This window comes from Falco rusticolus, chromosome 2 (assembly GCF_015220075.1).
Source record: "Falco rusticolus isolate bFalRus1 chromosome 2, bFalRus1.pri, whole genome shotgun sequence".
In the NCBI taxonomy this organism is placed as follows: Eukaryota; Metazoa; Chordata; class Aves; order Falconiformes; family Falconidae; genus Falco; species Falco rusticolus.
In genome coordinates this window covers 79,602,858-79,629,208 of record NC_051188.1, presented here as the reverse complement: position 1 = coordinate 79,629,208, position 26,351 = coordinate 79,602,858, and the positions used below count along the sequence as shown (strand labels likewise).

Genomic DNA, 26,351 nt, shown 5'->3' with positions numbered 1-26,351 from the left:
CAGATATAAAGCCACGAGTGAATTCAGCCTATACAAGTAAAGTTAACATTGCTGTCATAAGTCCTACACGTATTATTTAAACACATCTGACATCTGGCATAGGGAAGATAATAAAGCCTGTGCTGACACAACAAGCTCCAGAAAGAAGACTAAAGGTATTAATTAAATCACTGTTCTCATACCACTCTTCACTCATTTCCTAGCCCCCCCCTTCCTTACCCTGCAAAAAGCCTGCAAGACAAAGTCTACAGAATTTGATTGTATACTTCCTCCTCTAAGGGAAAAAATAAAATAAAAATAGAAAAAGGAGAGAGAATCAGGGGATCATAAACGAAAAGTTCACAGAACGGCAGGCAGAAAATAATTTAAAAATACTCACCTACAGTAGCCTCAAGACCCATTTTACTGACTGCAGAGAACAGGTACAACTGTAAAGACGAAAAAACAAACATGCTGAATACCAACGTATGGACTAATCCTAGGTTCCCAATTTTTCCCATGTTAACTACAAAATATCTTAAGTTGGTATTACGTGAAAAGTAGTTCCAGGTTTTACTAAACCCTTTTAAGACCACAGCAGAATGATTGTTTGATTGGACACAGGAGGGAGATAACAGGTATGCTCCCATTCCCCAGTATGTCCTTTCAGAAGAAAAGGCTGTGTCATGAGACCACTCAATTTTAAACTCTCAAATCACCAATTTTAACATAGCATAGAATACTGTTCACAGAAGAATCAAAGAAAAATGCATCTCATATGTACAACTGCCAGTCTTCCCACAGTTATAGCACATTTTAGCCTTTGAGCAGCTAAAATTCTGGCTAAGAACTGAACGTCAAATTTTACAAGAGAGTGAAACTTTCCGTATAATAACATCCTAGAACAAGCAGCACGTTAGACTTGTTTGCTTGTTTAGTAAAGGCAGTCCCTAATGTCTATACTTGCCCACATGCTGAACTTCCCACGTCAGCTTTCAACCTGGCCTGAACTCTTTAGATCCAAGTTAGGAGATGCTGTCTGCAGAACCTCCCAAGCAATGCTGTCAAAGTCTCAGCCACAGCTGTAACAGAGGCAAACTCTTACTGTGGGTGCTGCAAGCAGTAACATCATTCCACAGGTTGATGCCCTCTTCTCCAGCCTGTCTGAAATCAGGCCTGCCAAAACTCCACCTGAAAGACACCACAGGTGTTTGAGGAAAACACTCTGCATATCTTTTACACAAAAGGCATTAGTTATACTTTATGGAACCCAACCCAGATTAAAACAATATGACACGACTTTTAATGTACAGTTATATACAGGAGCACAGAGCACAAGACTGACAACGTAATTGCACTTAGCAATATACTTATTAACCCAAACAGCTTTGACTTAGAAGTTAACACCAGCAGACAGTCGTTCTTCCTCGTTGTTTATTTCAACCAAATACTGAAGATGACAGGAGTGGGGGCAGACTGGAGATGGCAGAAATACTTAGAAATCATCGTTCTGCTGATTTTGAATGCAAAAAGCCTCTCTTCCAGGTGCCACATGGCCTCACTGCTGGCATTCTGGAATCCAGCTGTGCCCAGCTACTCACTGGTCTCAACTGCTCACATGCAACAGTAAACTCTATCCATGTCACACTGAAACCAGGGCTAATGAGAAATTCTAGATCTTGGGGCAAACGAAATATTAGGTTTTCACTCCAGCCTCTTTAATTTGTCCTACTTCTTGTGTTTGCAATGACTGTACACAAAAGTACTAAACGCAGTGTGTGGCAGGAAGGGGTGGGAAGGCCTGAGGGAAGGAGCTGCAAAATGATACAAATGGAACTTGGTACAGGGAGAAGGAAAGGAAGTTCTCTGGATTCTCCAGATTCCTAAATATTGCTGGGCCTCCTTCTCCCTTCCCAGCTGCCCATCTCCAAAGTGCTCACATCCCACTTGGATTTAAGTGCAAATGCCAAAGGTCTGAGCAGCACTGACACATTAAAAGTTTGTATTCACAGTGAAATAAGATGCTGCTGCAAGAAGTCACCCACATCTCTAAGGTACTACTGACTCTGGCTTCTAGCTATCTGGGATGAAATAAACAGTGAGAAATGGCAGAAGTCACACCCAGCACAAGACTAGAACAGTAACTACAAGACACCTTGACAGCTGCATCTTGAACTACCAGGGTCTACATAGCTCTTGATCCAGTGAAACTTCTCTATCATCTTCCAATAGACTTATACAAGGCTTACTTTCATAAAGGAACTGGGGGAGGTGGAGAGGGCATGGGTGTGGAGGTGTGTCATGAATCAGCCAGGCATCAAGATGACGATGCTTGGTTTTTTGTGAGCGATAGTGTCTACACTGGCATAAAAAAGTAATTTTTCAGTGGTTACCTCACAAATTACAAAGGAATAGTCTCACCCTTGCTATTATTACAATCTTACAATTTTATCACATACAGTTATATGAGGCATCAGGGAAAAAAACCAAACTGAAAATACCGGTGGCCATTCACCTCTGTGCCCACCAAAAAATACACACCTGTGCAAGCTGAGATACTTCTGTTATGTTACAGTGACAAAAGGAAGATATTTTGATAGGTGGAGTGACCAAGACTCGTGGGCCAGAGCTGATGGAGCTAAAAGATTCCATTATATTTGGCTCTTACAAGTCTGTACTGGACAATATAATTGGCTCTGTGATTTGTTGTATCTGAAGATATTCTGCTAGGTTTCCAATGTCCAACCCAACTCTCAACTTAGTACCTTTACTGCCACTCTCCTTCAGTGGACGCAAGGCACAAGGATTAATAATATACGTAAGCTGCGTTTACCACAGTTTTTCCTAAACTGGTGTGATTAATGATGAAATATTAATAATAAAACTTACCGAAGATTCCACCCACATCAAACAGTGTAGATAGGTCCCCAGCTCTTTTGGCATCAAGATGCTCTAGTGAGACAAGTAAGACATTTGACACATTTCCAGACTATAAAACATATAAATCTCATCACGGTCTTGTCATGTTTGGGTAAAGGCATCTTATGGCAGTATTGTTTATTTACAGGAATAAGCTACCATAAGGTGTCATTGTGTAAGACAAGTAAGAACCTATCATGACTGGATATCCAAGGATTTAGTCTTTGAATGCAATTACACTAACGGCAAGACACATTTTACCACTTTAACAGTTAATCACAGAATGGCCTGGGGTCAGAAGGGACCTTTAAAGGTATTTAGTCCAACCCTCCCTGCAATGAGCAGGGAGGTCTTCAAGTAGATCAGGTTGCTCAGAGCCCTGTCCAATCTGACCTTGAACGTTTCAAGGGATGGGACATCTACCACCTCTCTGGGCAACCTGCTCCAGTGCTTCACCAACCCTTATTGTAAAAAACATCTTCCTTGTATCTAGTTTAAATCTACCCTCCTAATTTAAAACCATTAGCCCTCGTCCTATTGTAACATGCCCTATTAAAAAGTTTGTCCTCATCTTTCTTATAAGCCCCCTTTAAGTACTGAAAGGCCGCAATAAGGTCTTCCCAGAGTCTTCTCCAACTGAACAACCCCAAGTCTCTCAGCCTTTCTTCATAGGAAAGGTCTTTGTGGCCCTCCTCTGGACCTGCTCCACCAGGTCCATGTCTTTTCTGTGCTGAGGACCCCTGAGCTGGACACAGTATTCCAGGTGGGGTCTCAGCAGCACAGAGCAGAGAGGCAGAATCATCTCCCTCGACCTGCTGGCCACGCTTCTTTTGATGCAGCCCAGGACACGGTTGGCTCTGCAAGTGCACATTGCCGGCTCATGTCCAGCTTTTCATCCACCAGTACCTCCATGTCTTTCTCTGCAGGGCTGCTCTCAATCCATTCATTCTCCAGCCTGTATTGATACTGGAGGTTGTCCCAACTCAGATGCAAGACCTTGCACTTGGCCTTGTTGCACCTCATGAGGTTCATAGAAGGCCACTAGGTTGGTCAGGCAAGATTTACCCTTGGTGAAGCCATGTGCTGTCTCTTAGCACCTCCCTGTCCTCCATGTGCCCTAGTACAACTTCTATGAGGATCTGTTCCATGATCTTCCCAGGCACAGAGGTGAGGGCTGACTGATTGGTAGTTGCCAGCATCCTCCTTTCTACCATTTTTAAAAATGGGTGCCAACATTTCCCTTTTTTTAAGTCATGAGGGGTTTCGCCTGACTGCCATGACTTTTCAAATATCATGAAGACTGGCTTGGCAGCTACATCAGCCAGTTCCCCCAGGACTCTGGGATGCATCTCATCAGGTCCCATAGACATTTATGTTCAGGTTCTTCAGGTGGTCATGAACCTGATCTTCTTTCACAGTGGGAGGGACTTTGCTCCCCTACTCCCTGCCTTGTGGTCCATCTGCTTGAGAGGTGTTGGAAGAAAGGCTGCCAAGCAAAGAGTGAGGCAAAAAAGCTGTTGAGTACCTCAGCCTCCTCCCTGTCTGTTGTTATAATTTGCCAGTCATGTGCATCAGGGAGGGGTATGCTTTCTTTGACTTTCCTTTTCTAGCTGACATACCTATAGAAGCCCTTCTTATTATTCTTTGCGTCCCTGGCCAAGTTCAGCTCCAGCTGCACCTTGGCCTTCCTGACCCCATCCCTACATAACTGGGCAGTGTCCCTGTATTCTTCCCAAGATACTTGTCCTCACTTCCACTGCCTGCACATTGACTTCTTGCCCTTTAGTTTGATCAGCAGGTCTTGACTTATCCATGCCAGTCTCTTCCCTTCTTTTCCTGATTTCTTACACCTGGGGATCAAGAGCTCTTGCACTTAGGGGAAAGTGTCCTTAAAGATCAGCCAGGTCTGTTCTGCTCCCTTGTCCCTGAGGGCCACTTCCCTGGGGATCCTATTAACTAACTCCTTGAACAGCTGGAAGTTTGCTTTCCTAAAATTCAGGGTCCTGACTCTACTGTTCGCCTGACCCATATCCCTCAGGACTGTGAACTCCACCAGTGCATAATCACTGCAGTCCAGGCTACCTCCAATCTTGACATCACCAACTAGCTTACTTGTGTTGGTGACCATGAACAGTGCTAACGCTTGGACTGTAACTATGTTAAAATTTGGCCAAACAACATTCCCATAAACATATGATTCATAAACAGTTAACAAATCCTAGTGAGGCTCTCTGCTCTAAAAGCATGGTTAGGGTACACTTGGATCACTTGTAGAGCCTCATCCTGGAGGCCTCCATCACATGACCAGTAATATTAATCATTAAATTACATCTGGCCACCCTGCTCGGCACAACAGGCACTGTGTAGTTCAGGATGACTACAAAGAGACAGTGATTTCTTTAATTCCACTGTCTGCCAAGGGCAGTGAGGACCACTGTTTGCACATACTTATATTCAGTCTAACATAGTTACTGGTACGCTATGGGGTCAGATTTCCAAAAGTACATCAGGGAGATGGGCAACCCAGTCCTATTGTGTTAAGTGTGAAGCTTAAAAAGGAGCTGAATTTCTAAACCCCTGTGATTTTTTTTTTAAAGTCTCTGAAATATATTGGAAAGAACAACATGTGCTAAACCAGTGATGTCAGTGGCACTACCATAACCTCACCAGCATCTGCCACAGCACAGATAGCAGTACTGCTGTAAATACCATCAACCTTTCTATCAAAAGCCCACTGCTTGCAAGGTACTCAGTCCTGCAGGAGCACTGGTTATTTGCAGTCCACACACAATAGCCTTTAACTATAGGATTTGCAGCTTTATGTGTTTCCATAAGGTGTTCAACTTGTCTCTCTCTTCTGGTTATTACTGTCATACTTGTCCAGCTGTCGTGGCACAGCTTTTTTGTTAGCTGAGGATTTAAAGGTCACATCATGACTCACAAGAACATGAATTTCTCTGGCTAGGGAGAACTCCTTTCTCTGCACTCTACAGTACAAAAAACAAAACAGCAGTACTGAACAGATAAAGCTAATTTAGAGGTTTTAATAAAGCACTTCAATCATGTAAAACCATTTTTAGAAAGTAAACCTTTTTGATCGGTTTGCAAGAGCCAAAGACAGCATTTATGCTTGGAATTGTTGAAGATAAGCCAGATTCTTTCTGTTTTGAAAATGCCTTCTCATAATACTGAGTTCACAGAACTGAGAAATGTTAGTTGGTGACTTATAACTCTCCTGCTACTGTAGTAAAGACAGCCTACTTCAGAAACTGTAATGTTCATTTTCTTATTTATTTCAAGCTCGTATTTCCAGACATTTTGCAGTCATAACTCTGTATCCCTTTACTGTGACACTTACCTACATTTGTGATATAGAGGGGAAGCCAGAAGAGGAAAGTATAGCTCACCAGCTTTGCAAACAGAAGACAAAGGGAGAACTCGATGACTCCCTGCAAGAATCATGAAAATAAGTTAGTATCTTGACAGAGGCTGCTACTTGCTTTCAAAGACCATTCTGAAAATGGTTTCTAAGAAGCATTTAGGCTTTTCTTTTTCTCTCAAGAATTCCCAAGAAGCATTCTTCCCCTAAGAGCACAAAGCTTAAAATCAAAGCAGACTGCTATTTCACTTACGTGTTATCTCTTCTCTTAATTGTACTGAACTGACTGCAGAGAGAACACTAAAATGAACAGGAAGGATTTGATACTGTTTGGGACACCTGCATTACTTATTTTCCTCATGTAAAGACTTTTTATATAGCATTGTAGCAGGGTTGGAATGCATTGCAGAGAAATTAGCATATTTTTGTGTTCTTTATATCCTTCCTTCAGATAGGTCTAAGGTTTCTCCCTTATCATTTAACTCTTTACAAAAAGCCAGCAAACCAGTACGACAGTTCAAATGAGTAGGTGGTAAAAGCACACTACAGACAGGGCATACGCCTATCTAAAATACTAATTTGTTCCACCCTCTTTCCTGTTGGGTACATGGAAAGTATACTTACTGCACGGATCTGCAACTAAACTGCCAAATTAACCTACCTTCATTCCCCTCACCAAGTGGTATCTTTTTGTTTGAAATTGGCTTTCTTAGGTCCCTGGTATAGAGTACTGCAGTTATCTGCGTGGACCACACACATACACAGCTGGCTCTACTTCACATACAGTTGTGACTCTTCCCAACAATAGGCAGGAAAAATACCAGAGAGTTACAGAGATTCCAGGTGGCATCAGCAGCAAGTTTTCTACCCATTACTTCCACTTCGCCACCGTAAAAACAGTTGAGACACAGGACCAGACTGGACAAGATGAGAAGATGCAGGAATACAGTGACTGAGTGCTGGGGATTTCCTCCCCTACCTTTATACCTGGTCCAAATTGATTTGCTTATAATTCTACCTGCGCATCCCATGGAGGCTTCTAGGCTTCAAGCCAAGAGGACGATCAAGAATGATAGTTCCTTAATAAAGGAAACTTCCTTTCCTTTTACCAGCAGTCCAAATGTTTGGGTTCTCTGAAACTTCTCAATATAAACCATACAAGATATTTTAAAATTCAAGCTTTTAAAAACAGTGTTGAGGAGTGTAAAAAGGGAAGCCATGGAAGGAAGTTCTGATGCAGAGAAATGCTTATAGATTCAGTCTGCTATTCCATCCTTAATACTCATGTGCCATTAACTAAGACCAGTAAACATTTATAATAGACTTCAGAATAGACTATTTCAGTTGGAATGGACTCACAACAATCATCTAGTCCAACTGCCTGACCAAAAGTTAAAACATGTTGTCAAGAGCATTGTCCAAACACCTCTTAAACACTGATCAGCTTGGGGCACCAACCACTTTTCTAGCAAGCCTGTTCCAGTGTTTGATCACCCTCTTGGAAAAGAAATCATAGAATGGTTTGGGTTGGAAGAGATCTTATAAATCATCTAGTCCCAACCTGCCTGCCACAGGCAGGGACACCTTCCACTAGACCAGGTTGCTCAAAGCCCCATCCAATTTGGCCTTGAACACTTCCAGGGATGGAGCATCCACAACTTTTCGGGGCAACCTGTTCATCTCTCACCACCCTCACAGTAAAGAATTTCTTCCTAATATCTAGTCTAAAGCTACCCTCTTTCAGTTTAAAACCATTACCCCTTGTCCTATCACTACATGCCCTCGTAGAAAGTCCCTCTCCAGCTTTCTTGTAGGCCCCTTTAGGCACTGCAAGGTGCTATAAGATCTCCCCAGAGCCTTCTCTTCTCCAGGCTGAACAACCTCAACTCCCTCAGCCTGTCTTCATATGGAACGCTTCCTAATGTCCAGTCTAAACCTCCCCTGGTGCAGCTTTGAACCATTCCCATACTGGCTATCACTGGATCCCCAGGAGAAGAGCTCATCACCTCCCTCTCCACTTCCCCTCCTCAGGAAGCTGTAGAGAGCAATGAGGTTGCCCCTCAGCCTCCTCTTCTTCAAACTAGACATGGCCACAGTCTTCAGCCACCCCTCACAGGACATTCCGCCCAGCCCTTCCACCAGTTTTGTTGCTCTCCTCTGGATGAATTCAAGGACCTTCACATCCTTCATAACGGTGGGGCCCAGAAGTGCCCACAGTGCTCCAGGTCAGGCCGCTCCAGCACTGAACGCAGGGATAATCGCCTCCCTGACCGGCTGGTTATGCCGTGTTTAGGGCACCCCGGGGTGCCGTTTGCCCTCCTGGTGCCGGGGCACGCTGCTGGCTCACCCTGCGCCTGCTGCTGACCAGCACCCCCAGATCCCTCCCTGCGGGGCTGCCCCCAGCCCCTCCCTCCCACCTTGTATTTGTGCCCAGCGTTACTGTCTTAGGTGCAGAATCCGGCATTTGGCCTTGTTAAATTTCATCCCATTAACCACAGCCCAGTGCTCCCATCTATCTAGATCCCTCTGCAAGGCCTCTCGTCCCTCAAGAGAGTCAATGGCACCTCCCAGCTTGGTATCGTCAGCAAAGATGCTGATGGTGCATTCAACTCCTGCAGCCAGATCCCTGATGAATATATTGGTCAGGACCGGCTGTAGAACCGAGCCCTGAGGAACGGCGCTGGTGACCATCCATCAGCCAGGTGTAGCCCCATTCACTACAACCCTGTGAGCTCTGCTCTTCAGCCAGTTCTTCACCCAGCGCACCGTGAACCCGCTCATCCCACAGCTGGACAACTTGTCCAGAAGGATGCTGTGAGGAACAGTGTCAAAAGCCTTACTAAAATCCAGAAAAACTACACCCACCACCTGGGTGACCTTATCACAGAAGGATATCAAATCAGTTCAGTGGGATTTTCTTTCCCTTGGTGATCCCATGCTGCCCCCATGCTGACTGTGCCCGATGATGGCATTATTCTTTAAACGTCTTTCAACAGTACTGAGTATAATCTCCATAATTTTTCCAGGAACTGGGGTTGGACTAGCAGTTCCCTGGGTCTCCCCCCCTGCCCTTTCTGTACATTGGAATACCGTCACCGAGCTTCCAGTCAGCCCAGACCTCCCCAGACTCCCAAGACCTTTGGCAGATGATAGAGAAGGGTCCTGCCATAACGTCTGCTGGCTCCTTCAGCACTCTGGGGTGAATCCCACCCCGTCAGGCCTCACGGACTTGTGAGCATTCAGCTGATACAGCTGGCCCCTTACAATTTCAGCATCCACAAATGAAAAGTCACTGTTCCCACATCTAGAACTTCATGGGAAATACGAATTCTAAGGCAAAATTTAATTCTTAAAGGAACAGGCAAGAATAGCACGTGTACTCACTGGTATTCGCAAGGCCCCAAGGAAGCTGATGGCTGATGTCCCATGTCTACCTTCCCCAGTGACCACAGTGCTGGAGTTCAGTGACACGCTGCAATTTTCACTGTCAAGTAAATGCTGCATCTCTGGATCCTGAAATTTCCCCCAGCAAGACCATACAAAAAAAGAAAGGAATAATGCATCAAAACACATATCAAGGAATCAAATAATTCCAAAATATTTTTTAGACACTGTATCCATTTTATCACAGAAAGTTAAAGCCTTTAAAAATCTCTTGATTTGGATATACAGAGTATATAGAGTAGAGAGCATATACAGAATATCAGGTGAAGCATGCCTGGTTGCTTATGCCTGAGTGCATAAACTCTGTTATGGAATCAGTTTCTGTTCTATTGCAGAACAATTTCAAGTTGCAAAAACCACGTATTAGAGTACAATTCAATGCAATAAAACAATTTCCAGTCTCCCCATACCCCACCACATAAATGCAGTCTAATTAAAACTGACAGTCTACTGAGTACTGCAACACATTTATGTATGAAAGCGTGTATTACCTTCTTTCTGCACAAATATTAAGTCCCTTTTTCAGACACTGTAACATCACCTTATCCACTGATTTAAATACAGGCCATCTTTCCAAGTGAATTATAGATACTGAGTGCTTTATGTTAAGAAATCGCTTATTTTTTCATGTGTTGCATTTGAGCATTGCAATCCACAAATGATAAAAGCCTGGAGTTTACCCATACTACCTAAATTGTGAATTCTGAGTTCTTTTTTAGCACTAGGAAGGAATTTACTCTAATAATTCCACTGGCTGCTAAGAATACTTGTGCAACAAGTTATTGCTTAACAAAAACATGCCACCAAAGTCTAGCTGTGAGGATATCTTGCTATTTTTATCCATCAACCACAATGAAGTGAACTCTCAAAGTAGAACAGGAAATTTATATCTTACAGCTGTACACAGAAAAAAATATTTCAAGTATAAATAGTCCTCAGAACTTCTTTTCCAACTCGGAAAAAGTATGGGATGTATGTATCCTCACTTTCACCTGCTCACTGAGAAGCTTACTTAGCTGCATACTTTTACTAGCTATAGATCTATTTTACATACTGTTGTCTTTCTCCCAGTTTGCATTCATTTGAATAAAGACTTAGTGAAGAATTAAGCCTCAAATACATATTTGTCTGTAGGTCAGTAAGGATATTATACCAGGCCACTCTGTTTCCAGTAGTTATTACAAAGATGAAAACTTTCTGATTAATATTTGGTAAGCTGACAGAGGAAGAAAGAAAAAAAAAATCAAGTGCTGGACAAATTAATTTCTGCTATTTTATACTCAGTGATTCTAAATAAATTCTGTTCTTAAAAACCTTCATTTAGGAGAAGACACTAGGGAATAATGTGGGCACCTGAGCCCAGACATTTAGCATAATTTTAGAAGCTACCATGCAGCATCCAAAATATTTGTACAGGATTGGTAGATAGGATGCAGGATTTACAGGAGACCCTGCACCCTGATGAAACATCAACTAGAAGACAGGAAAAACATCTAGGAACGTCTGACATGGCACCATAAACCTATGTTATGGCACATGAGTCACTCCATCTTAAGTACTCATCTTCTGAATTACTGGGGCAACTTCCAGATTTCAATGATTTTAACAGTAACAATTTAAACCATCAGCTATTAAAACTTTAAGAAAAAAAGGGGGGGGGTGGTGGTGGTGGAAAAGAAGGGCTTAAACAGTGCATCTTAAGTGAGTATCTCCTGCACAATTTGCACAGCAAAATTAACCAGGATTGTCTGAGGTAATGCTGCTCATTTCTAAGACAGTTAGCTTTAGGCCTATTTAAGAAGAGTGGGTTAAACATTGAAGTGGAAGTGACCAAAGTCCAAATAACTTATTTAGCAACTCATGCTGGAAACTTTTCTCAACAATATGGGATTTTTATGCTGCACATAGCTGAATGATAAATAAACACAGCAGTTTGTGCTTGGCAGAAATAATATTGTTCAGCCTTGCCAGCTTGTCACACTGTGATTAGGCATATGGCACACTCTTGATCTCTGGGGAGGGATTCATTATCCCTCAATTTTGTGTAATTTTTAAGAGGCCAACCTTACATAAGCAGTAATGAACACACAGAGGTATTCAGGTCACACAGCAAAAACCACATTCTGCTTTCAATCACTGCATATCCTGAATATTTGCTTTCTTTTTACATTCATTGAAGAGGTCATGGAAAAAAAATCAGTAAAAGCTGCCATTCCAGTGTGGTTGGAGACCAGCTCATAAATGCAAAACATCTGCTGTTTGTACAGGCACAAAAGCTGACTGCAATAACCAGCTCAGCACAACTGCAACACAACCACTGTAAAAAGGAAAGATACTCAACCCCACTTTGACAGGAAAAAGATTATCTTCTGTCACTGTCAGAAAATCAGGGGGTCTCAGATAGTGACAGACAAGGATTTTTAATTTTTTATTAATTTCTTTTTAACCCTTTTTAGGACTCCATATTACAAACATATAAGCCAGCTGGCAGGGTGGAGGCAGGGGGAGAACACTGACAGCATCACCAGCAAGTGCCCTCATGCTTTGTTGTCCGTGTTGTGCCTCTTCCCTGCTCACAAGGGACCACCAGCCAGTGTGAGAGGGGGTCCATTTTCCTTGCCCACTTGCTATGCAGACTCTTTGCACAGGCTGACAGTAGAGGTACTAGCAGAGCCAGGAGAGAAATTTTGGCTACTAATTTGCTGACTATATTTTTAGCTGTCCTCAGGACTTGTCTAAAGAGAACTGCTGATAATTCTTGTATCTTCTCTCCTTATCTTCCAGCCGGTTGTGAAACAATATTGCCAAAAGGTTTCTGGGCCGGAGAATGCTCTTGGGCAGCTCAAAATGAACATTAATAAACTCAGTTCTGAGGGGGTTTAGGCTGGACTGATCGAAAGAAAGAGTTAAAAGTTTTCTTATCAAATTATCAATATTTCAATCAAAATATCTATATTAAATTATCAAAAATGTCAAAATCTCTTCAACAACATTGATTATTATACCCTGTGAATGCTGATTATTATTTTATAGGCAAAGGCTGAAAAGAACAGGAAGTTTCTATTTTCCTGTAAAAGTCTGAAAGAAGTTAAAAAGAAGACGTTATCATCTCAGGATATGACGTGACAAGTATACTGAATACAAATAAAAAATTTCAAATGGATATTTTCAGTTAATGTCCATCACAAGATAAAATGTCTTTCTGTTCACAAATGAACGAATCCAGAATTCAGTTTCCAGTGAGAATTACCAGCACTTACAGTTACAAGTTTTAAGCAAGATTTTTGTGAACAACTGCTCATATTTAGAACTCTCCATCTCCATGTATACTCTTGTAAGTACATACACCTATTACATTAAAAAGGAAGAGAAGGGAGACTGCAAGGTCAGGACAAACACAATATGAGTAGTTTAAAGACTTCAAATGGGCTATTTTTAAAATATTGCGCAGTGCATTACTTTTGCTGGAATTGTATGAATATCACAAGATAAGACCAACTGAGTAAGCATGCTCTCCTACTCACCTCAGTTTGCAGTATTTATGTTAGATACTGCTTAGCTCCCTCATTTGAATTTTTCATTTGTGCATGAAGATGGAAGTAGATTTCAGCACCATAAAAGGAAGAGCAATCTTTACCAATAACAAATCTACTATAATTATTCCATGTGAGCTTTAGGAAGTTTTCTATACAATTTTACAATAATATGTTACATTTTACCTGAGGTTTGCTGGTTTCCTTAGCATTTAAAGTTGTCATCTGGACTCTGAATCGAGATGCACCATTCAGAAAGGTTTTAGAACTCTGAAAAACACAAAACAAAAAAACCCCCATACTTCTGTTGCTTGTTTTTTAAAGGATTACGTTAGTGTCGGTCATTTCTCTGCAATAGAAGTCTTTGTGTATTGTAACATAAACATAACATAACCCCAAATGGAGCATCTTTAATTTAATGACTGTATTTTGGGTTTCTAAAGTTCTTATGCAGACCTATGGCAACATACATAACACGCAGTCACAAATTTATTTGGAGGCTAACTTCACACTGGTTTTATATAGAAGCAGCACACTGAATTCAGAGCAGTCATGCCATTCTTAAAATCTTTAGCTGTTTTTTCCTTTACTGAACTTTCACTGACATTGCAAACAATTTTTTTCATAAGCAGATAATCCTAATAGCAACTACAGATGTTTATTTGTTTCAGGAAAACTTTGATTCTTCATTTCCCTGTCTCTTTAAGATAAAAGTTTTTCCCTTTAGCTTATTCTCACTATATTCTTCTAACCCAGAGATAGACTACGCTCTCGTGAGCAGGAGGGTTAATGAAGAGTCTGAGCATCTCCAGCATGCCCAGTACAAAAAGTGAGGTGACAAGCTGTATCTCCAGGCCCCAGACAGACCTGCTTTTTACATGTACTTATGAGTGCATTAGTGTATCCAAAATGGCATTCATTGGAAAACATCATTGTGAGATCTTTGTCTAAAATGATTTACCAAGGATATTAAGGTTTGTCCACCAAATTAAACATACAGCTTTGAAGCAGGTTTGCAGCTAGGTACCGACAAACTATTGTTAATACCACAAGAGGCACAATGCACTCCTCAGGGATGAGATGTTTAAGTGTCTAATTGTACTCCAGACACGACATTAAGAAAACAAAATAAAACTAAAACCCCCAAACCTTGCCCCAAATAAACCGCCGCCCCCCGTCCCCCGTCCCAAACCCACCACCACAAATAAAAAAAGAATGTTCATCCTCACTGAACATTTTAATTCAAAATTAATCTCTAGGTAATTCTTCCCCAACGAAAATACAAGGGTATGTATTGCAGTATTCTTTAGACAAACTGCCATATATCAGCCAAATCCTTCTAAAGAAGGCAAAAAACTTCTGAGGATAAACTAAAGTATTTCTGCTGCTCAGTGCAGAGCTGAGGCACAAGCAGTCTTGGGCATGCATTCCCCAAAATAAACAAAAAACACTGAAAGCCCCAGGGTCTAATAAAACAGATTTTTAAATTTTATCTTACAGAAAATTAGGGTCTTGTCAAAAAAGTGTTTTACGATAACCTATGGGGAAGAAAATCCATTATGCAGAGACAAATTATCTATATCTCTATTCAGCAGCTCAGCAGAGAAAAAAACGAAAGACTTTTCCATTTCAGTGTCAAAAATAAGATCTGCTGTGGTAAGGAGGAAATGTCTGGGGAAAAGGACTAGACTGAGAGGCTGCACATTTAATACTTAGACTTCTTTCTCCTTTTCTGAAGATAAAAACTGCAGCCTGGTATCTTTTAAGTGCACAAGCACTTTGCCACAGGAGTTTAACAGAACCAAGTTTCCTGGAAATGCAAAGTCAGGTTACAGAAAGTTCCTAGAACATAAAGACAGGTCTGTGTGAACATGCTGCAACTAACGTGTTTAGCTATAGCAAAAAAAGGTACAGGGAGAAAAGATGAGAAGCAATAAAACCAGTTCTAAATCATCACATTTCACAAACACCTTTAAATCTACTCTAACTTTCATCATGAAAGTGCACTATTGCTTAATAAAGCACACTGACTTCTCACTTGTGTTTGTCATGGGTATAGCCTTTTTGAAAGTCACAGATTAAGCCTCCAATGCTAGCATTTACAAGTACTTTATTGTACTCAAATATTTGTTTTGAAACAAATTTCAGATTCATAAATCAGAGCCAAGGTGAAAACAAGAAAATGAAGCACAGCCCAAGAAGCTGGTGAATAAAGAATAAAACCTACACATTCAAGGCTCTGCATCTTTCCCTCTGTCTGGGCTTCTGGACAACTCATTTAAATCAGATTACTCACCACTACAAACTCTGTAGAAATACTGGGCTCACGATCATGCTGCAAATAAACAGTAGACTGCATTCATCCAAGATAGTGATAGCACACAGAGATTAATCTGATCTATAAATCTTAACATAAATCTACCCTAAGTCCTTCCCTCACGTTCAGCATTTATTTTAGTCGTGCTTAAATTTAACTGGCCTCATTTTTCCACGATGAGGTTTGGCTTTTGGCACCAGCTAGCAGAGCTGCCTGCACCAAGACACCTGCCCAAAGTGACCTACTACAGCCTTACGAGCAAAGCAAGCGTGTATGGTTTTTAAGTGTCTTAGAAAAAACATTTCTAATTATTTGAAAACACACACAGGTTGTTCAGGTTGTCATTGAAATGACTGAGCAAAAAAAGACAACTAGTATTTTATGCCTGCCGGCAAATTCTACCCCTTGTACAACATGGCTGAAATGTTTTGTTCCCGGTAATAACACAGTCTACTTGTGTTATGATTGTCTATTGTGTTATGAAAGGTCTATAAACCTTTCCTCGATTTGCAATCATTTTACTTTAAAGTCAAACATTGTCAGTACCACATCTGCATTTGTAGAAGATCTTCTTGAACTTCTATTTTTACCTTATTAATTTCCTTAACTTCTAAAACCACCCTCCCCACAGTGAACAGCAGCTGTGAGACTTATTCACTAAGGATTTAGAATCCATTGTACTTTGCAGACCACACAGGTCTGAAGAGAGGTATTTGAGCAACCCAAATGGCATATGGCTTCCCAAGACAATGGCAAATCTTGATCTGAGGAGGGTGGGAAGCCCGTCTATAAACCTCCTGCAAGACAAACCTTCTCCCTTCCACAAGCAGATGTGGGTATATGGAATAGGGAACTAAGAAGTGATGCCTTTTGCCATGGAGAGCAAGATTTCCAGAGCAAGAGAAGGTCAAATGCATCCCTACACAACGAGACTACACCTGGAGCAGTGATCTTGTTCGTACCCTAGAGAAGATTAGGCCAAATACTAGCCTTTTTCTGGACTGGGGGAAAGGGTGTTGAATGGAAGGGGAAAACAGCTCCGAAAATACTAAATTTTTGTTAACAATATCATGGCAAGTAGATATTGAATGTCAAATTTTTCCATACTGGCTCCTTGAAAGACATGAGCAACATACTGTGCAGAACTCTTTAGTTATGCTTTCCAGTAAGTGTTTGAAACAAATAACAAACATTTTACTTCCATAAAGCTTAACAGCAAATTCTGTAAACATTATGCTCTAGGTATTATAAACAGCAGCTGAAATGTTCATGGGAGCATTTCTGAACTAAGTAAAATCTACGGGAAAAAAATACCTCCTGTTAGGAGTCTCTAAGAGTCAAAATATTCTCATACTTGACAGAAGTTACCTTTAAGAAATGAAAGAGGATTAAGTGAAAAATACAGAGCACGTTGTAAGCACACCTTATCTCACAATAACAGACTAGAACAGGAATTCCACAGACCATTAAAAGCATTCAGTAGCTTCATCAGGAATACTTCATATGAGGAGAAAAAAATCCATTAACTGGTAAAGAAGAGATAAAACAGACCAGAAAAGCTGTCTTCAGTTACTATTCAAGAAAAAGAGAGCATTTAAAATTTTAAGAAGCCATCTATCTGAAACTATTGGGTGGGTGGTAAAAAAACAGCAATCATCCCCATACAATCTACCTGTGAGACTTGCAACTAAAATTTATAGTTCATGTACACCTACATGTGCAGACATCTCCAGGTATAACCCCCTAGCACTGGAAAATATATGTGGGATTCCCTTGGGACCTTCCCTCTGACACTTTCTGCAATAGCTCTGATTTGCCCTCACATACAGGAAACCTTAAAGACCAACCAAATCCTACTACTCTTCCACAGAACTAGTTGAAAATGTGGTGAACCTGATTGCCCACAGGTCCATGGGAACCAAAGGGGAAAGAGCCAAGAGCAACATGCTGATCCAGGTTTTGGTTAGAGACAAACAGGTACCAGAGTCTTACAGAACACGAAACAGAGAGGAACCTGCAAACACACTCCTAAACAAAACTGGGCTACAAATGACATTCTGTTACAAGAAGTTATACACATCCACATCTAGTCTTCCTAATGTTCTTTATTTTTTTCCCTTTCCTTGCTTTTTCTTTTTCTCTCCTTCTGTTTGGATTGCCTTCCTCCTTTTGGGTCATAGCTACATGAGGCAAAAATGGAATCATTTTCTCACATAGTAGCTAAAGCTTTCTAAGGCATATCTTTTTACCACTGACATGGCTTTCTACTTTACTTAATTCTGAGTACATAAAATGTCTTATGAATTTTTGTTTCAGAAGTGCTGGGCAAACATCTTGATACCTGAGCTTAAGGACTTCTAACCTACTTTTAAAGTAGTGTTTGAACAACTCTATACAAATAACACAAAACTTTCCTTATAGAAACAATTTTAAAATTTAAATTTATGAGTTTTGCTGCCACAATGGCACAAGGAAGTATATATGCAAAGCTCAGCAGCTCAAAGAAAGCTTAGACATTTGCACACACAAACACTTCAACCCTGTTTCAACAATGCCTTAAGCAGTCAATCTCTGCTGATGGATTTTCAAACTCGAGTCGAGTCAGATTTTCCCTTGTGATCCAGGCAGTGTCCCACAGTTTGTGTGTGATAGCATGTTTACAGCTAAAGTGAAGTTCACTTGATAAAATAGCAAGATCCACTGCCTTGATGCCAGTAAAATGTGATCCATGCATTCTAAAAACTCACTGTATATTAAAAAAAATCATCTATGTATAATCAGCACCTCCATCCCTGAAGACTTGAAAATTTGACAGGCAAACCCTAAGCAATTTGATTCTCTGTCAAACTTAGACCTACTACAGAGTGTAGGACCATACAATGTCCAGAGGTCCCACCCCTTTCAACTTAAATTATTCTACGATGCCACAAAAACTGAAGTGTTGATTCATCATGTGACCCATACCTCTAAGCACAGATTATTTCTCTCTCCTTTTCGCAGCTCTTTAATGTCAGTTTTGGTTAAATAAAGGCCGTATTATATCATGATTAAACTCACGATCACAGACTGACTGTTTGTTACAATCTCTTCACCTCAGGTTTATATCCGTCCCATGCTTCCTCTCTTCCCTAGCCATGTGCTCCTATTGTCCTTCCCTCTATCAAAAGAAACATCCCACCTTCCATCCCCAAGCCCATAGATGAATGGTTCGTTGACACTACATCACCAAAAAGGCTGTTCGCTCTTTCTGCAGTGCCTAATACAGGGTTCTCAAACAGTGACACCATTCACAGGACATGGTTTGCAGCTATCTCATTATACCATACCTAAGCAAGGAAGGTAACAGGCAGGAGATAAGTCAAAATGCTCTGAAGATCCCCAGGAAGACTGAAGGAAAGCAAGAAAACTCAAAAAAAAGATGAACAAGTTTTTACTTGATTTGCTGTAGTAAGAGCAACTATTCCAAAACTTTAGTTAAAACAAACTCATTCACCTCTTGATTCACATTGCTTTGATAGAAAGTAAGCTACTAGTCCACCAGTGAAGCACAGAAGACCAATCTTTCCCTCAAGTACAAGGTCAGTTACAACAGCCTGACATGAAAGGGCCACACAGATCATAATAAATGTGTATTAGGAGGCAAAAACCAAAATAGAAAAAGCATTCACTTACGCTGGATGGTGTGCAGGAGCAACTTACATCTTTAGGATCTGAAATACAATACCACACATAGTTAATAGTGAAAACAAACATAATGAACATAATTTAAAACACCAGTAGTGTAATTTACCAACAATAAACCAACAGAACAACTAACACAGAAGTAGTCCTGGTAGACATGTGTAACTGTAGCTTCAGAGAAAAACGAAAGGGTGCTCCATGGTACCCTTCCCATCCCATGGCCACATTAAGTGCTATTCTGGCAGTCCAGCCCACTACAGCATTCTAGTCACATCTGCAGAACTTTTTACTTCCTGAGATGGGACAGGTACAGTAAAATAAGCATTTATCCTAATATTTCTGAGTCTACACAGGGACAAGATGGGGCATTCCTGTTTTATTTCTAATTTAAAGTACAAAACTTGCTCTATCAGCTGACTTCTGTATTTCATAGCACTGAATATGAATAGCATGGGTTGAACAGTAGCACAGACATATACACTGCAGCCAGGTGGGCCAAGATAGACTTGAACAATTTACAAAGACAGGGAACTAACAACAGTGCAGTGGGCTGAATTCTGTAGTTTTACTCTCCCAGGTATGCCAGAGTCTGAGTGTATAAACTCTTTAGACATACACAGGTTCTTCTCTATCTAGTGTTCTAGGAAGAAGTTCTTTAACTATTGGCACAGCTTGAGGAATATACTTCACACTGGGTCATTTTGCTTAAACAGCTGGTGTTCCTCACCCATAATGAACTATCTCACCCATAATGGTTCTATCTCATTAAAGCACTTACGTTCAATAAGAAACAGGAAACAAACAATCCCCATCACAGCAATGATAACACCAGGCATCACGAAGGACAGACCCCAGCATGTAGACACCCAATAAGCAGCAATTAAGGATCCCAAGATATTTCCCACTGAAGTGTGTGAATTCCAGATTCCCATGATCAAACCTCTCCTGCATTTAAAACAAACACACAAACATTTCTTACTACTCCAACTATAAGCATTACTATCTTGAGAAAACTGTATCAAAAATGACTGTTCACCTGTGATGTTCATGAAATATTTACTGTTCTTTAAATGACAACTTTTTATGCTAGTCTTTCATCTGGCAATTTCAAGGCACCTAAATATTAATAGAAATGTTCTAAATACTTCTCTCTGTGTGACAGAACTCATCCTGCATTTAATGGTATCACTAGGGCTTGCCTATTTCCAGGTAAGAGTTTGTTCGATAAAAAGAAGTATGCAGATATTGAGTAGTATGTGTATGCCAAGTCTGACACTTCTGGGAATGCAAGTCCTCCTGCAGACATGCTGCACCCATAAGGTAACGCTTTCAGGGTATGTGAGACTTATCATGCAGAAGAAAACAATCTGTACAGGACAGGTAGAGCAAATTCAGTATTTTCTGATTACATTCTGGATTTGCTAGGCACTAGTAGAAGGTAACACCTGCACAAGCTTTGCTGAAGGCTACATCAAACTGCTGTCTTCCTGGAAATCCCAGATTAGAGCTGCTGCAGAATAGCTCCAGCTGAGCCACTGTAAACCACAAAAGTCCTACTGAAGTCATGACAATTAGCAGATTTGGGTTTTTTCCTTGTAAGTCATAGGAAAACTGCTTTGCCTTCAGCAGGGGTTTACCTGAAGCAACCTAATTTGAACTAAATCAAATCTTCCTTTGGCTGAAGACAAGATCTAAAGGGTCTGTTCATGTTTCAAAGAATTTGTAGCAAAAAACCTTCAAGAACTGGATCACTGACATTCAAACCAGAGTCCTGTCCACCGGTCCACTATGCAGCCTCCTAAAAACTAAAGGCTGTTGCTTTTGCACAAAGCAAAATCTGAATAAACGTATCTGTTTTGCACACACTTGCCAATTTTGTTCAGTATTGTATGACTGTTATCATTCTCTGCATAGAACCATAGAATCATTTAGTTTGGAAAAGACCTTTAGATTATCAAGTCCAACAATTAACCCTGGACTGCCAAGTCCACCACTAAACCATGTCCCTAAGTGACACATCTATGCATTTTTTAACCACCTCCAGGCATGGCGATTCCACCACCTCCCTGAGCAGCCCATTCCAATGCTTGACAGCCCTTTCAGTGAAGAAATTTTTTGTAATACCCAATCTAAACCTCCCCTGGTGTAACTTGAAGCCATCTCCTCTTATTCTGTTGCTTGTTACTTGGGAGAGGAGACTGACACCCACCTTGCTACAACATCCTTTCAGATAGTTGTAGAGACCAGTAATGTCCTCCCCTGAGTCTTCTCCTCTCCAGGCTCAACTACGCCCATTTCCTTCAGATTATCCTCACAAGGCTTCTGCTCCAGACCCTTCAGCAGCTTCACTACCCTTCTCCGCACCTGTTCCAGCACCTCAATGCCCCTCTTGCAGTGAGGGGCCCAAAACTGCACACAGTATTCAAGGTGCAGCCTCACCAGTGCTGTGTACAGGGGGACAATCACTTCCCTTGTCCTGCTGGCCACACTTTTAGACACAAGCCAGGATGCTGTTGGCCTTTTTGGCCACCTGAGCACACTGATGCCTCACGTTCAGCAGGTCATCAACCAACATCCCCAGGTCCTTTTCCACTTGGGCAGCTTTCCAGCCACTCTTCCCCAAGCCTGTAGCACTGCGTGGGGTTGTTGTGACCCAAGTGCAGGACCCAGCACTTCTCCCTGTTGAAACTCATACAGTTGGCCTTGGCCCACTGGTCTAGCCTGGCCAGATCCCCCTGCAGGGCCTTCATACACTCAAGCAGACCAACACTCCCCCTCAACTTGGTGGTGTCTGCAAATTTACTGAGGGTGCACTCGATCCCCTTATCCAGATTGTCAATAAAGATAATAAACAGGACGAGCCCCCAGTACTGAGCCCAGGGGAACACCATGTGTGACCAGTCACCAGTTGGACAAAACTCCATTCACCACCACTGCTTGGGCTCAGCTGTCCAGTCAGCTTTTTACATAGTGTAAAATACACCATAAGCAGCCAGAAATGCTGCTGAATGTTCCATTTTGCAACATTCACCTAAAAGGTGGCAGCAACTATGGAAAACTAGTTTGAGCCTATTACTTCTTAGCTATCCTGTGATTTTATACAGAAAGCATATACATAATTTTTATATGTCCTTCTTTTGAACTGATTGACAATAAAGTTCATTCAATGGTATGTATCTAGAATGGATGGCACTACAGTAGCATTACTATATGCTACATGCACCAACCATTATTAAAGCAAATGGATTTAGCATGCAACTCTTGCAAAATTCATGGAAAATCCTGTATGGTATGACAAAATAAATGTTATGAGTGATCTCTATGCAGGATTAAGGGGAAAAAAAAAAAAAAAGATGATTTAAAGTGACAAAGAGAAAGATTAAATCAGTTGGCAGATGTATTTTCTTTTTTAATTACATTTTCAAATTTTTAAATTTTTTTGTGTGTGTTAGAAAAAAGACAATAGACAAAAAGATACTTTTAGAGTTACACCCAGACAACTGCTTTGAAACACAAATGAAAACAAAGGAAATTCCATATTAAAATGGCATAACAACAGCCTTTATTAAAAGTGGGTTTAGATTGTTAGCATTTGCAAGAATTATTCTTAATTCAATTCTGAAATTTTTCATCTGAAAAATTAAGCATCACACTAAAGAGCTACCACAGAACACTGTTTTGACATGAGGGAGAATATTTCAAACCGATGTATAAACTACTAATCAGTGTAACAAATGGAACTCGTCTCAAAGATCTACCTAACTGCTTGTTTCATCCCCCCAAAAATACTGAAGAAAAAAAAAAAAAGATATTTACATTGACTATATCATATTACAGCCCAGAATGTATTGATTTGTACTTCCAAAACTTTGGATTGCATATTATTTACCTTCCTTTTCCAAACCAGTTGCCAATACATGTAACGACACTCGGCCAGCCAGTAGTTTGCACCAACCCATTAGCTATCTGAAAGTATATAAAAATAATAATAAATAACCATACCCTATAATAAATCAGGTTCCTACACAATTCCTGCCAAGTGCTGCATAGGGAAGAGGAAGCCTACACAAATGCTTTGAATCTAGAAATTGAGCAGGGGGTTTTGAAAGCGTTATTTTTCAAGAATAAACAATTGATGATGTTTTGTGGAGATTCTTCCCTCTGCCTACATCTCTCTAATTATTTTATGACTTAAACCACAAAAGATTGTAATTCAATCACATGCTTACCAAAATCACATGGCACTGAACTGAACAGAGAAATTAACCGCCTACACTTAAACAGAAGCATATTGGAACATACAGCAAAGCATGTTTGCAATCAAACAAAGCAGAAAAAAAAATTAGGAGACTGGGTAAGTTTGAACATTAACTTTAAAATGCTTAACAGACACCTGTAAATAAACTGAGAGGAGAAACTTAACTTATTGTATTCAGGCTGAAGTAAGAACTATTTCACCCTTCATGTTGCACGGACCACAATGCTAACTCATCTCAACTCCTAAAACGCTCCCTAGCTAGAACTACATATTTACACAAAGATCACAATAAAATAATTCACATGTACAATGAGCATTTGAACATAAAATGAAACAACCTCGCTCTACCCAGCAAAAACCAATCAGGCTTGTGGCGTGAGACCACCCTCAGTACTACAGGACCCACTGACCACACAACGCAGTGCAGCACTGGTAGAGATAGATAGCTTATCCCTACAGGAGCCAGCTCCTGTCTTAGAAACAGGTAAGAAGCCAAGAGCACTGCAGCAGTGACATAGTTAAGTGGATGATGTGGTGAAATGGTTATAAATGCTTGCAGTACCCAAGTTAGTATCACTGCATGCCATGTTGCACAATGCCAATCAAATGTGCCAGCAGTGAAAGCGCTACTGCAGTAACACAAAGGAGCAGTGCAAGGTGCAGACCTGTCCAAAATGACTCAGAAGTGCTAACAATATCTTGGTTCTGACCTAAATTCCATTTTAGGTCAACAGTAAATATTCTTGTGACACCTGATTAGATCTACAAGTGCTCTGAAAAATCCCACACAATGAATCTTGTTACAGAAGCTGCCTGTTCTCAGCCACACCAACGTGGGAGACTGTTCATCGTTAGCAGTATAAATGTAATTTTCCTGCAGAGAAAGTCAGGATGCATCACTCAGGTCTTGGCAGACTGACAAAAGTAAATAATTTGTTTTAAAACTTGCCCACATTTAAGCTTGCAAGGATTTGATCACTGACTTGACACAGACTGAAACACTTTAATTTGCTTTCAAAGATTTCTTCCACTAGAAAGAACATTTTTCAAAAATAAGCCTGGGGCTATCCACTCTATCATTTCTGCCTGTCATCAACAACAATGTATGCCAGCATTTACAGCCTCCCATCCAACCACTAATCACTGTTCACAACTGAAAAACTCCAATAAAACACTAAACAGCACCACAGAAATTCAAGAGTATCTAAATAACATCATGCCTACCTGGGCCATTATGTAAAACCACAGATTATGTATATTATAGAAATAACCCAATCCAAACATCGCAGTGAAGAGTCCGCTAGCAAGCATCCCAACTGTCAGATAGTACCGGATAGGTAGCCGTTCTCCTATTATTCCACTTGGAACGTGGAAGAAAATAAAAAGAAAAGCAGTAATTAAAAATTACATCATACCCCAGCCTTCACAAATAAAGAATATTTTGTGTTTACTTCTGGCTGAGGAGAAACTTATACTGGTAAACGCTGTTGTTCTTCACAGCAGCAAATGAGCAATTTTTAGCACTCAACAGAAAAAAACCAGCAAACATTTCATGTTCACTAATTGCCAAATGCCAACATCTGCACAGCTATCTTCCAGGGAGATACTCACCTGAAGTGCATTGGAAGTCATTTACTTACAGAGTCATTTTCTAAATGATCCATAAGGTGGGACAAGTCTCCAGCCATTTAAAGTGAGACTTGTGTCCCTTGCTAATGATTCTAGTTATGAAGGTTCTGGTTTTAGTCAGTAAAAAGAAGCATCTCCAAAGAGCAGCTAATATTGTGCATTTTAAGATTGGTTTGGTATTATTTTTTTTAGGAGGTGTCTGCTTCTGTCCTTTGACTATAGGGAAAGCCAGGACAATCACTTTAGTCTACTTCTGGAATATATCTGTCCTCAAACTTTATCATCCAACTTGCAGAATATATTCCTTCACATTCCATATGAAGAAAAGACTGACTAGATTGCAAGTCAGAAAGCATTCTTGCACAAAGCAGTCAGGATGAGTGCAGCTAAGAAGCTTTCTATACACCAACAGGAAGGGTACCACTGGGGACTCAGGATGATGATGTTTTTTCCTCAATAACCAAGTTCTTACTCTCTTCACCAGAAACTGCAGTAGGAAAGGACATTATCTTAGAAGCAGTGCAGCTCCACAAATTAACAGGAAAAGACAAAGCAGGTTTCCAAGAGCGCAGTTTACCTTAAATACATTCCAACTGCATATGCACACAAAAATGAGTAATCCAGTGCTCCCAGTAACTGTTTGTAGTTGTTCTTATCTAAGAATAATTTTCAAAACAAATTATCAGTTAAAGGTACCAATAACTTCCCAACCATTTTTGCATATGACAAGAAAAATGTTAGTGAAGGTACACTGACATTTAATTTTCAATAGGCACTTTTAGACACAAGCATGCATTTTGCAAAATATTTTATTTAATCAAAACAACAACCACTACAACTGACTCTTCTGCCTGTAACATATTAGTAAAATCTTCGTAGACCCATTTGAAAGTCTACCTTATTTAAAATATCATTTGAAAGAACATCAGTTATTAGCAACTTTTTGTTGTTAAATTTAATAATTAATAAAAAATAGCCTTTTCTTATAGGTCCTTAGAGAAAAGAAGACCCAAACTTTAACGGTCTTTTTATTAGAAGTGGAAAGATGTGTTGCAAAAGTGTGAGGTCCTAACTGTTGAAATGGCTAAAAAAACCCATCATCATATAGGCTTTTAAGGAATCAACTTAATATATCTTTTTTAAATGGTTGCAGCCTTTTGAATTTCATTTTCCAACTAACTACTCATAAGGCATAGAGATAGAAGTCTTGTT

At 40.5% G+C, this 26,351-nt stretch overlaps 1 protein-coding gene across 10 annotated transcripts in view; it reads right to left on the bottom strand.

Annotated features, from left to right (window-relative positions):
• SLC37A1 (solute carrier family 37 member 1) overlaps window positions 1–26,351 on the bottom strand; it is a 43,275-nt gene that overhangs the window by 8,527 nt on the left and 8,397 nt on the right. For 9 of the 10 annotated variants that reach the window (XM_037376614.1, XM_037376615.1, XM_037376613.1 and 6 more), the window contains 12 exons: window positions 25,717–25,795; window positions 24,735–24,870; window positions 23,142–23,218; window positions 20,031–20,197; window positions 19,244–19,281; window positions 15,551–15,589; window positions 13,441–13,524; window positions 9,662–9,790; window positions 6,257–6,347; window positions 2,869–2,931; window positions 1,085–1,170; window positions 380–428 (listed from right to left, as the gene is read on the bottom strand). In XM_037376614.1, the coding sequence (XP_037232511.1) occupies window positions 380–428; window positions 1,085–1,170; window positions 2,869–2,931; window positions 6,257–6,347; window positions 9,662–9,790; window positions 13,441–13,524; window positions 15,551–15,589; window positions 19,244–19,281; window positions 20,031–20,197; window positions 23,142–23,218; window positions 24,735–24,870; window positions 25,717–25,795 (1,038 nt within the window). The remainder of the gene's footprint in view (window positions 1–379; window positions 429–1,084; window positions 1,171–2,868; window positions 2,932–6,256; window positions 6,348–9,661; window positions 9,791–13,440; window positions 13,525–15,550; window positions 15,590–19,243; window positions 19,282–20,030; window positions 20,198–23,141; window positions 23,219–24,734; window positions 24,871–25,716; window positions 25,796–26,351) is intronic. The other variant, XM_037376622.1, reaches the window with a different exon arrangement.